The following is a 12077-nucleotide window of genomic DNA, read 5'->3' as shown; positions in this document are numbered from 1 at the left end:
AATACCTGATAATCCTGGGGAAGACTCTTGACTCAACAGACACAACCCTAAATATAGAGGAAAGAGAGTAACAAGCCCCACCAAACACCATGGGTAATAACCCGATAAACCCCCTAAACTATGGGACCAGGAGCTGGCAAAAGAGGGCAGATGCCCTTCCCCCCCCCCCACTCCAACAGCGGCTTTAAAATGGCAAACGGTGAAAGGACCAAAGTGAATTCGGAGTAGAACCAGACCTCCATGACATGCGAGTGTGACGTCGAGCAGAGGAGTGTGACGTCGAGCAGAGGAGGAAGCCGCCTTAGGAAGCACTATGGCCCAGGAGCCTGACCCACCTGAAGACCTACCATGGCCAACAAGAGGCAAAGTCTCTACCAGACTAGACTGCCTTTGAAAGGGGACAGAACCCTAAGAAAACTACAGGTGATCGATAGAGCGGCATGAAAAAGCTGCCATCACAACAACCTGTGCTACAGTATCCCCATGAAAGAGAAATGAAAAGGGAGAGGCAGCCAAAAAGGTAAGAGCCAAGCTGAATCTAAAGAATGGGTCAGCATGGTCTGTCGACACATGAAGTGGACTGAATAAAATGCCGCCACCGCCTCCTGAAGGAGAGGGGTAAGCATCTTGGGCAAGGTTGCAAGGGTAAGAAGCACAGGCTGTATGGACTCTGCTCCCCCACCCCCCCAAGTGGATTCTATCACCACCACATCCTCAGTCAGATGGTCAGAAAACCCCTCCAGGAGGACCCAGACATGCAAGACCACTGCCAGGTGCGAATATACCCTGTGGTTTTCTGCAATAAGGGTCCTAGAAAGCATAGGTAGCTGTGCATGTATCTGCCACTTGCCCACATCCTTGGAAAGTGCCAGGGCAAGCAGGCAGTACTGGAGTGAGGCAAATGATGTCCCAGTCAGAAACATCTGAAAGACAGTGCTCACCTCCCACCAATCAGGTATGCAATGTCAACGAAATCCCTGCCACTACATGAAAGGAGGGAGTTGTCATCCAGCCAGATTGAACCCAAGACCTCAAAAAGTAACCAATAAGCCAGGTTCATCATAGAGAGGTCTGAGCTCCACAGAAGCTACCAAAGGAAATCCATGCAGACCACTGAAGGTGTGGACTACTGAAGGCACAGTGCAGGAGGACAGAAACTGCCAGATAAAGGACGATTTTGAGTCATATTTCATTATTCAGATTTGTGGTATCTTGTAGCACTTTGGTCAGTGCAGTCACCTCACTGCCTGAATGCTCCAGGGTTTAATTCATGTGCAGGGAGATACGTTTGGCAAATTTCCTTGCACAGTGATACTGTACATCTTTTCATCCAGCAGTATATAGTTACCCAGGAATTAGGCGACTGTTGTGGCTTGCATACTGGGGAAGGTTAGTCGTTCGCATAGGGGGGATCTCAGTAAGTCTAGAATACTTCCTGGCCCCAACAATGGAAACCATCTATTGTATCGACTTTTATAAATTGCCAGTGTTGACTGACAAACAGCAACTGCAGTGTTTACATTCAACATATGGAGCACATGACATTATTGCAAGGGATTTACATGCTGTATTCTGTTTTACCTATTAAATTGCTAATTCAATATATCAGTCACCTATTATACATTGGTATGACTTTATATCAAATTTTGGCTGAAAGAAAGAATAAAGGAGAATTATTTTGAACTAGACTAAGAATATTTAAGTTCATTCAAGTCTAAATACAGCAATTAGTTCTGGTAACCTGGTCCCGTACATCTTTTATTTAATAAATTTGTCAAGAATAGAATGTACTTTGCCATGAGACTTTCATATATGTGGCAGATGTGCTCAAAGGAAAGGTAAGGAGCCATCCAATGGGTGAGAATCAAGACAGGCATGGTGGCCTGGGCGTGGACATGGCTTCCACCCTGGATTGTCAACATCATTCCACCGCCAATGTGCCTCATGACGAAACATATTATCACCATACTGAGTTAGAGCTTTCTTGCCAGGATTCCAGGGACCAGGCAACCAGTTGGAACCCACACGTATAAAGGAGCTGAGGTAGCATGATGGCAGTATTTTATTTTTAGTTTTGTGTAATGTCATGTTCTTCTGGATTGACTTCGCAACTTTAATAGGTGTTGGGATGTGACCATGCTGAAGGCACACAAGATTGTCTGGATATTTCTTAAGAGTTTCCAGTGTTCCTATAGATGGCATTGTTTTCCTGCCCCATAAATCCAATGCAAAACCCCCCTGACTAGTTGCATAGATATATTTACTAACGACAGATTTATTTCCTTTGCTGACTTGATCACTAAAGTATGGTGAGAGACCAAGTCGTCGCATCCTTTGTTTATTTCTGATAAACACTTCCACGTCTGAATTTCTGTAATATGCATCATCGTCAAAATCCCAAGGAAGACCATCTTTAAACTTCAAAGCACCTAAAAGAGTACCAGAACTAATTTCATAAGGAACTCTGTTTTCTTTTGCAATTATATCAACAGTGTTTAATATTTTATTTTTAAGCTTTAAACAACATGGTGGAAGGATGTAATATCTTACTTTATAATAAGCACTACAATCATAATGCACTTCACGGCAGTTGTACTCGAAACTTGTACCATTGTTAAAGGTGACATAATTAAGTTCCCATTTTTGTGCCAGTTTTCTGTACTGCCTTTTGATGGCCCACAATTGTGCTCTTGCCTGTTTCTTTTCATCCTTTGTTACACAGCTTTTGTCTGGTTCCCTATGTTGCTCTTTGGACCTCAGACTCTTTTGCATATGAAACATTACATCTGGACATGTCATTGCTAGGTAACCATGCTTTTGTAGCCTCAAACTCCAATCAATGACCTGGGATCTATGAGACATACTTAAGTCATACGGTACATCATGAAGAACCTTAGTTGCTGCTAAGAAAGAACTAGAGATGACATCACAGAAGAGACAGGCAGCACGGGAAAATTCATATCCATCTCTGAGAGTAAGACGCGAGTTGCTAATTGTTAGACGTGTGCAAGTATAGTCCCATGACCCATCTCTCCCACGTTCTGCACCACTTACAATGCCTACCCCAAGGGATTTGAGCCCCAGAGCCACTGAGAGCAACCGAGAAAGATTAAGGTCATCCGTGATGGCAGAAACACCATCCAGAACTAGAACATAGGGCGTTTTGGCTAATGTTACCAAGATACGGAGGTCGTTACGTCTCCATTTCTCACACTGCACCTGTGGACAAAAATCATAATCAGTGTGTTAAAATATTTTGTCAATATAGTTACAATAAGTTTAAATGATGTAGAGTAATGTGCTAACAAGACAACTAATATAAACTTTTATACTGTAATAAAATAATCATTAACAGGAATTACTGTATTACCTGAATTTACTCAAGTCACTATTTCTCTAATGGTCTTGATAGTGACAGTCCCCCTTCCCTGTCCGGCTCGTTGTTGCCGTGAGGGGGGCTTGGTGGGCGGCTGCTGGAGTGTGATGCTCCATGGGACAGTCCTCTGTCCTTTTGTGGCCTTATACTCCTGCTGTCCTCACTAATTTTGCTGGACAACTTTTCCTTTTCCTTTTGTTTCGTTTTTCTCCCCAACTCCTCTCCTTTCTAATTGTCATTTCCCGCTGACCTTGTGCCTGTTTTGATCATTGTTTTGATGCCCGGGTGTTTGAGGAGGCATACTCTTGCACCCGTAGAACTGTAGTACTCAACGTCTCGAGCGAGGGGAACCTTTTATTGTCAATCCTCCTTTAGTCACTGAACCCGATCTTGACGGACTGACCGTTCTTAAGGTGGCGTTTGTGGGGCGTATACTCACGATGCACACCTGGAGCCCCGGCAAGATCAGCAACATGTCTCTTGTTGGGTGTCTTGCCTCTAATTGTAGCTCTATGGTGGGTGTGGGGGCACATTCGTGAATGAATGTCTTTCCTCGTTTGTATGTCAATGTTCCTTTTATACCTTCTCGGGCTCGTGGGGTGGGCGAATAAGCCCCCGAGTCGGCCTGTGTTGGAAGACCAGGCTCTGTAGCCCCCGCTGCGTTGGGCCCCGGCCTTGCTCCTCCTTTGACCCTCCTGACTACTCCCCTCGGCTCCCCTCCCTCCTCTGTGGTTGGGTCGAGCCCCAAGCCCCCAGTGGTGACCACCTCGTCCCCTGGCACGGTTCAGTCTCTAGTTGTGACTACTGCACCTTTTAACCCCTCTCTCTCTCTCTCTCTCTCTCTCTCTCTGGGGGTTCTCAACACCGTCCTTGCCACGGTCGCACTCGCTCGATTCCTTCCCGTACTGATGCGTATCAAGCCTTGTTTGGTCCCGCTTTGTGTACCAAATACTTTGATCTCCTCCCTCTTGACGATTTCTCCCTCCATAGGCACCTTGTTGATTCAGTAGATGCCTCCGTTACCTTCAACCCCACCCGTCTTAGTACACCGAGTCGTTGCTGCTGCTTCTCAGGATGCAGCCTCCCGCTTGACTGCCTTAACCTGCCTTGGCGAGACCCCTGTTCGGGTCTCCAAGAACGCTTGGTTGAATGCCAGTGTTGGCACTATTCTCCTCCCACCCCATGTTGCAACCGGTGTTCAGAATCTACAGGACTGCCACGAAGATATAGAATATTGCATATCCTTGAAGCCCAGGGCCATTCTGTCCTCCAGGTAGACTTGTTTACACGTCCCCCTCATGGTCGTCGTTGTCAACCCCTTCGGGTTGTGATGATTACTTTTATTGGTAGGCCCCTTCCGCCCTCTGTCATTCTTGCTGGTGCCAGGTGCTCCGTCCAGGAGTACATTCCCTCTCCTCGGCTCTGTAATAAGTGCTGGAGGTTTGGGCATGGAGCCCTCCGCTGCTCCGGTACTGTCTCTCTCTGTCCTGTGTGTGGGGATGAAGGTCACTAAGTCGGAGTGCACTTCTTCCCAGGCTCGCTGCCTCAATTGCGATGAGGCCCACCCTACCTTCTTCCATGCGTGTATACATTACAAGCTTGAGGCAGCCGTCCTCAGCCTGAAGCACCGGGAACATTTGTCTTTTCCTGAGGCGAGGCACCAAGTTTGTTGTCTCCCTCCTTATGCTAACGTCTCTTATGCTCGCATGTTGCACTCTTCCTCTCCTTGTCCTTCCCACCTTCCTCAGTCTCACAACCGTTTCCAGACCTTAGACCCAGAAATGCCCACCGCTGCCTCCTCTGTTCCTTTGAGTTCTGTCCCGAAGGGTCCCCCTCATGGCTCTCTATCTGGGGTTCCCCTTCTTTCTACCCAGTCTGTCATGTCTCCTGTGTCTTCTTCCTCGTCTCCCTCCGATCCTCCTTCCCATCCTTCTCCGTCTCTTAGCTCTCCACGCCGCCTGTCAGTGCGGGCTGATGTCCATCGCTCTCCGAATGGCCATCGTGTTTGCTCTCATTCTGCTTCTCCTGATGAGACGCTTGAATCTCTTGCCCAGTACATTGTTGCTGGGACACTTGTCTCTGAGTCAGAAGCAAAAACCTGGCTCCTCTCCTTCCTCCTCCCCAGCGGGAAAGAAGGCTTTGCTTTGTTCCTCGCCTCCTACCTCTGACACTCTCACTCCATCCCCTCCCGTTTCGGTGGTTGCACCCCATGTTCCTGCTATGGAGGTTTCTTCGGCCCCGCTTCCTCCTCGGTTGCTGCTCTTGCCGAGATGCACTACCTGGTTTCTGCTGCTCCTGCTGCTGTCCTTGACCCTCGGTTGTCCCCCCCCCCCCTCCTCCTCCTCCTCCTCCTTTCCTTGCACGTCCGCCTCTGGTCTGTCCTACTGCTCCCTTCCCTCCATCTTTACTCAGTTTACCCATGCCCCCTAACCCTGACTTCACTGACCCTGACCCTGCGCTTCTTTAACGTGCTGTGTTCCCTTTTCACCTTTGTTCGTTGTTCTCTGTTGCTGTCCTTTCTCTTCTTGTTGATGTCTGTTCTTCAGTGGAACATTCGTGGTTATTACGCCAATTTCCTTGAACTCCAACTTCTGATTTCACAATTTTCGCCCCTTTGTGTCTGTCTCCAGGAGCTGCGTGATGCTCATCCTGGTCACTTCCATGGCTATTCCTTTCTCTTCCCCCCTTCCCCAGCTGGTGCTGGGGCTCCTAACTCTTCTGCTCTCTTGATTCGCTCTGATGTTCCCTTTGTCCCCTTACTTTTTCCATCGCCTCTCCATTGTTCTGCTGCCCGTATCTGAGAAAATGGTACACGGTTCATTTATCTCCCCCCCACCCCCACCACCCCCGTGTGTCCCGTCTTTTCTTCCCAATCATAAACACCTACTGGACTCCTTGCCGGAGCCTGTGCTCCTGCTAGGCGATTTCAATTGTCATCACACCCTTTGGGGAGATGTTCTGACAAACACCCGGGGTCACCTTCTTGAATCGTTCATCCTCTCTTCTTCCCTGTCTCTTCTGAATTCTGGTGAGCCCACTCATTTGGACTCTTGGACTTGCACCCTTTCCTGTCTTGATCTTTCTTTCTGCTCGTCGTCCCTTTACTTTGAATTTCATGTGGCGAGTTCTTGATGACCTCCATGGCAGTGATCATTTCCCCATCCTTGTTACCATTTTCTATTTTCACCCTCCCCTCTCCTTCCCTAGGTGGCAGTTTGCTAAGGCAGACTGGAACCTATTTACCTTCAGTGCTGCTCTCTCTGACCTCTCCCTTCTGCCTCTCCCTCGCTCTCTCCTCCGTTTTCATGACACCATCTTCGACGCTGCCCTCCGCTCTATTCCTCACTCTTCCTCTCAGGGACCACAGAAGTGCGTTCCCTGGTGGAATGCAGACTGTTCTTGGGCTGTCCGCTGTAAGCGTGCAGCCTGGAAGAGACACCGGCACCGGAAGACGGTCAATTCTTTTCTTTTGTTTCGGAAGGCAAGTGCGGTGGCCCGTAGGGCCATCCGTACGGTTAAACATGAATGTTGGATGTCTTATGTCTCCACCATTACGTCCGACACTTCTCTGCCACAGATCTGGAAGAGTGTCTGCAAGATAGCGGGTAAGTTCGCTCCCGATGTCTCGCCGGTTCTTCATCTCCGTGGTACTTTTGGGGTGGACCCGTTGCAGGTTGCTACCGAACTGGATTCCCATTTTTCTTCTGTTAGCTCTGGTTCTCATCTTCCCCAATCTTTCCTTCTTCGTAAACCTGTCCTTGAATCTCGTCCTTTAGATTTCTGCACTCATCTACGACTTCCCTATAACAATCCCTTCTCTCTCTCTCTCTCTGAACTTCGGTCTGCCTTGGCCCTCTGTGGTTCTACAGTGGCAGGCTCCGATGGCATTCATTATGAGATGCTTTGCCATCTCTCTCCGTGCACGTCTCAGTATTTACCGAATCTGTATAATCGGATCTGGGAGTCGTCGTTAGTCCCTGAGGACTGGCTTGATGCCGTTGTCCTCCCTGTTCGCAAACCAGGGTCTCTGTGGACTTCCCCAAGGACTTTTCCCTTATTGCCCTCACGAATTGTGTCTGCAAACTCTTTGAACCTATGGTTAACGTTCGTCTGATGTGGTTCTTAGAACATTATCACCACTCTCCCGTTCTCAATTTAGTTTCCACAAGTGCCGCAGCACAACAGATGTCCTGGTGAACTTGTAGGTCTATATTTGTACTGCTTTTTGCTGTGAATACCTCCGTTGTTGCTGTCCTTTTTGACTTGGAAAAGGCTTATGACACCTCTTGGCGATATCATATTTTGTCCCAACTTAATTCTTTTGGCCCTCGTGGTAATCTCCCTCTCTTTTTCCAAAGCTTCCTCTCTCGCCACAAACAGAAATCACACTAACGTGATGCATCAAATGAACAAATCCACAAGGGCTGTGATGAGGATTCGAACCTGCATCCAGGAGCATCCCAGACACTGCCTTAATCGACTGAGCTACGACAGGGTTAACCCTTAAATTGCGCATCGCATCATATGATGCTTTGACCGACTTGCAGTAAATTGCGCATCGCATCATATGAGGCTTTGGAGTACTACGCAAGATTTAAACGGCCTGCGGATACACGGGGTTCACCACACCTTCATCAGGGCTCTTGTAAACAGCCGCCATTTAAAAAAAAAATCGTGGGCCAAATTCCTGGGTGTTAGGGGCCTCAGTATTAAGTGAGCTACCAAGCTTGACACACGCAGCATGAGCTCACAGCACTGCTGTTCAGCTTGTGACCACAGCATCGCCTAAAAATGCCATAATATACTTGTTCATGCTATTATGTAGTGATGATATTATTACAGAAGACCCCTGACTGTGATAACTGACCAGGGTTCTGATAATAGCAGGATTTTGGTAATATTTAGCGCTGTGCTCCATGGAGAGAGGATAATGCTGTGGGAGGGAGGGTGGTGGCGATGTCTTCTGACTGTGTGTGGCCACCATTTATTGACTGCACTCACCATACCAGCTTAGTGGTTCGCTATGGTGAACACAAATGTAGATACTTATATATAACGTGTGTATAGAGGGTATAAATAGTAGGTTGGGAGCCGCCATTTTGGTGGGGGCGGACCCCTCCAACGGGGGGTCCAATGGCTCATAAGACCCCTACGTGGTGCCCTTCAGCACGTACACCTCCCAAAGAGGGGGGGGGGGGCAGGAGAGGGAGCAAAGGCAACCCACACCGCTCCCAGGGAGGTGTAATTACCTAAGTGTAGTTACAGGATGAGAGCTACGCTCGTGGTGTCCCGTCTTCCCAGCACTCTTTGTCATATAACGCTTTGAAACTACTGACGGTCTTGACCTCCACCACCTTCTCACTTAACTTGTTCCAACCGTCTACCACTATTTGCGAAGGTGAATTTTCTTATATTTCTTCGGCATCTGTGTTTAGCTAGTTTAAATCTATGACCTCTTGTTCTTGAAGTGCCAGGTCTCAGGAAATCTTCCCTGTCGATTTTATCAATTCCTGTTACTATTTTGTATGTAGTGATCATATCACCTCTTTCTCTTCTGTCTTCTAGTTTTGGCATGTTTAATGCTTCTAACCTCTTCTCGTAGCTCTTACCCTTCAGTTCTGGGAGCCACTTAGTAGCATGTCTTTGCACCTTTTCCAGTTTGTTGATGTGCTTCTTAAGATATGGGCACCACACAACAGCTGCATATTATAGCTTTGGCCTAACAAAAGTCATGAACAATTTCTTTAGTATATTGCCATCCATGTATTTAAATGCAATTCTGAAGTTAGAAAGCATAGCATAGGCTCCTTGCACAATATTCTTTATGTGGTCCTCAGGTGATTGGTTCTAGATAGAAAACTCCCCTAGATCTCTTTCTTTATCAGAATTCTTTAAAGATTTCTCACATAATATATAGGTTGTGTGGGGTCTATGTTCTATTCCACATTCCATAACATGACATTTATTAACATTAAATTCCATTTGCCAAGTGGTGCTCCATCTACTTATTTTGTCCAGGTCTTCTTGAAGGGAATGACAATCATCTAAATTTCTTATCCTTCCTATTATCTTAGCATCATCAGCAAACATGTTCATATAATTCTTTATACCAACTGGTAGATCATTTATGTAGACAATAAACATCACTGGTACAAGAACTGAACCCTGTGGTACTCCACTTGTGACATTTCTCCATTCCGATACATTGCCTCTGATTACTGCCCTCATTTTTCTATGTCAGAAAATTTTTCATCCATGATAGAAGCTTACCTGTCACCCCTCCAATATTTTCCAGTTTCCAGAACAACCTCTTATGTGGAACTCTGTCGAAAGCCTTTTTTAGGTCCAGATAGATGCAGTCAACCCAACCATCTCTTTCCTGTAATATCTCTGTGGCTCGATCATAGAAACTGAGTAAATTCGATACACAGGATCTTCCAGATCGAAAACCATACTGTCTGTCTGATATTATATCATTTCTCTCTAGGTGTTCTACCCATTTAGTTTTGATTAGTTTTTCCAATACTTTCACTATTACACTTGTCAATGATACAGGTCTATAATTGAGGGGGTCTTCCCTGCTGCCACTTTTGTAGATTGGAACTATGTTAGCCTGTTTCCACATGTCTGCTACGATTCCGGTACACAGGGATGCCTGAAAGATCAGGTGTACGTGAGCCCCTCACCACGGCAAGGAGGCACCACGGAGGAGACACTGGAGACAAGCTAAACTTTATTCTTATTTGGTAAGAACAGCAAGTAAAGGCCCTTCAACCATTGAAGCTTCACAAGGAATCCAAAGACCTTCAACCAGTGAAGCCTCTCCAGGAAGCCAAGAGCTTTCAAACAATGAAGCTTAAGCAGCTGGCAAGGTCAAAACTGACCTTGCCAAGCTCATGTATTGTACAATAATTTTAGTGTTGTGGTAGGATAGGTTACATAAATTGTCAATAATTATTGATTTAAAGATGTGCAGCATTAAACAAGATGAACTACAACAAGGTAAGCTGAAGTTTGTTTTAAATTACAGTACTGGTATATATTTTTAATTATATTGTGTGTGGAAATTCAAATTATGTTGGTTTTGGTACAAGAAATTGGGAATATGTTAATTTTTGGACTTACTCGGTAAAAAACCAGCGCTGAATGTAATGAAACGCCATTTTCTGGGAGAGTCCCAGAGGCTCCATGGAGCTTATCGGGCTAATGTACTTTATATTAGACCGGGACATTAATTATGGAGTTCAGACCTACTAGGGACCAGCGCAAGAACCTGGCCCCTTCAGAGAGGTTTCAGGGAGCAATGGCCCTGGGAAAACCCCCCTTGTGGTTGGGGGTTTTCTTTATCTGCCATCAACCGGGGTTAGGCACCCAGAAAGGTAGGCATAACAAAAACTACACATGGTAAAACACTAAAACAAAAAAACGAACAGAGAAGTAGAAACTCCCTACAATCCCAATTAAACAAGCAAACAAGCAATTATCACACTTTACTGCCGCGCCGCTCGTCCACGCCGCTCATCCGTGCAGCCCTCCCCTCCCTGAGAGAGGGAGGAGGGGGGCCCCTGGACGTCACCACGCCGGCTGCCTAGCACTTCAGTTCGAAAGCTAAACTTCAACCAATGCAAAAAAAAATGCCGACCAGTGGGAGGGAGGGTTGCCAGGAAGCCTCCGGGGCTCATCCAGAAAATGGCGTTTCATTACATTCATTGCTGGTTTTCTGTTGGGAGCTCCTAGGCTTCCTGGAGCTACTTACCAAAAGAGAAAGAATATAGGGGCTTACCCAGGAGGCAGCGGCCACATACTCCTCGACGCGAAGTCGAGACAACTGGCTGCAACCTGCGACCCAAAGCGACACAAGAACGCCGAGGAGCAGGCACATTCACCAAATAACAGGCGGCCAGAACCCTATTCGACTTCCAAAATCTACGAGCCCGAATATGAGCCCAAGACATGTTACCAAACACAGCAGCCAAAGCTGCAAACTTCCGAACGTCATGGGCGCGAGGATAGACCGCAGACTAGCTAGACTTAACCCTGTGGACAACCTGGGAGACCCGAGCCCTGGAAAAGGGAACGAGGGAAATCAGATCAAGCCAAAGCGCATCCCCAGCTACCCCAGCCGAGGCGCGAAGGTAACGGCGAAGCGCCACAACCAGACAACACACGATGCACCCCCGACCGAATCAGCCAAGCATCAATGACCCAAGGACCCCTCCGGAAAGCAGCCATCTCGTTCTTTGCCAGAAAAGATAGAGAAGGCTGCAAACGTACAATCCTACCCCCAGGACCAAAAGAGCAGAAACCCCTGCGCAGGAGGGGAGAGGAGAGTCCAATGTCAACAAAAACAAAGCCTTGGAAAAACAATCTTGAACCGAAGGGGCCACCACAAACCGAGGAGACGAAAGATAGGAGAGCACCCTGTCCAAGGACCAGGACGGCTCAGGCGGCACATGAGCTGGCCGGAGGTGAAACATAGCACGAGAAAGCTTATGGAATGGGGTGGATGTGATGTCCATCCCGAATGCTAGCTCTCCGGTGGGACACCATCAACGAAGCCACCTGATCACCATAGAAATGGTGATACACTCGCATCAAAACGACCAGACGCGAAGAGCAGAGGAAAAGGTCGAACCAGCCCCGTGCCGGACTGGTCCGATCTGCTGAAAAAGGCGGAGCCACAGGAAATGCCCCGGGTTTG

The 12077-nt window shown here is 47.3% G+C and overlaps 1 protein-coding gene across 1 annotated transcript in view; it reads right to left on the bottom strand.

Moving 5' to 3' along the window:
- The window catches only part of LOC123757246 (uncharacterized), a 35533-nt gene that overhangs the window by 1198 nt on the left and 22258 nt on the right, over positions 1-12077 (bottom strand). The window contains exon 4 of the mRNA XM_069324002.1: positions 1-3219. This exon is cut by the window's left edge and continues 1198 nt beyond it. Within this exon, the coding sequence (XP_069180103.1) occupies positions 1828-3219 (1392 nt within the window). The 3' untranslated portion in view covers positions 1-1827. The remainder of the gene's footprint in view (positions 3220-12077) is intronic.

This window comes from Procambarus clarkii, chromosome 13, assembly GCF_040958095.1.
Source record: "Procambarus clarkii isolate CNS0578487 chromosome 13, FALCON_Pclarkii_2.0, whole genome shotgun sequence".
NCBI classification, from domain to species: Eukaryota; Metazoa; Arthropoda; class Malacostraca; order Decapoda; family Cambaridae; genus Procambarus; species Procambarus clarkii.
The sequence above is the reverse complement of the archived record's forward strand: the minus strand, read 5'-3'. Positions and strand labels throughout refer to the sequence as shown.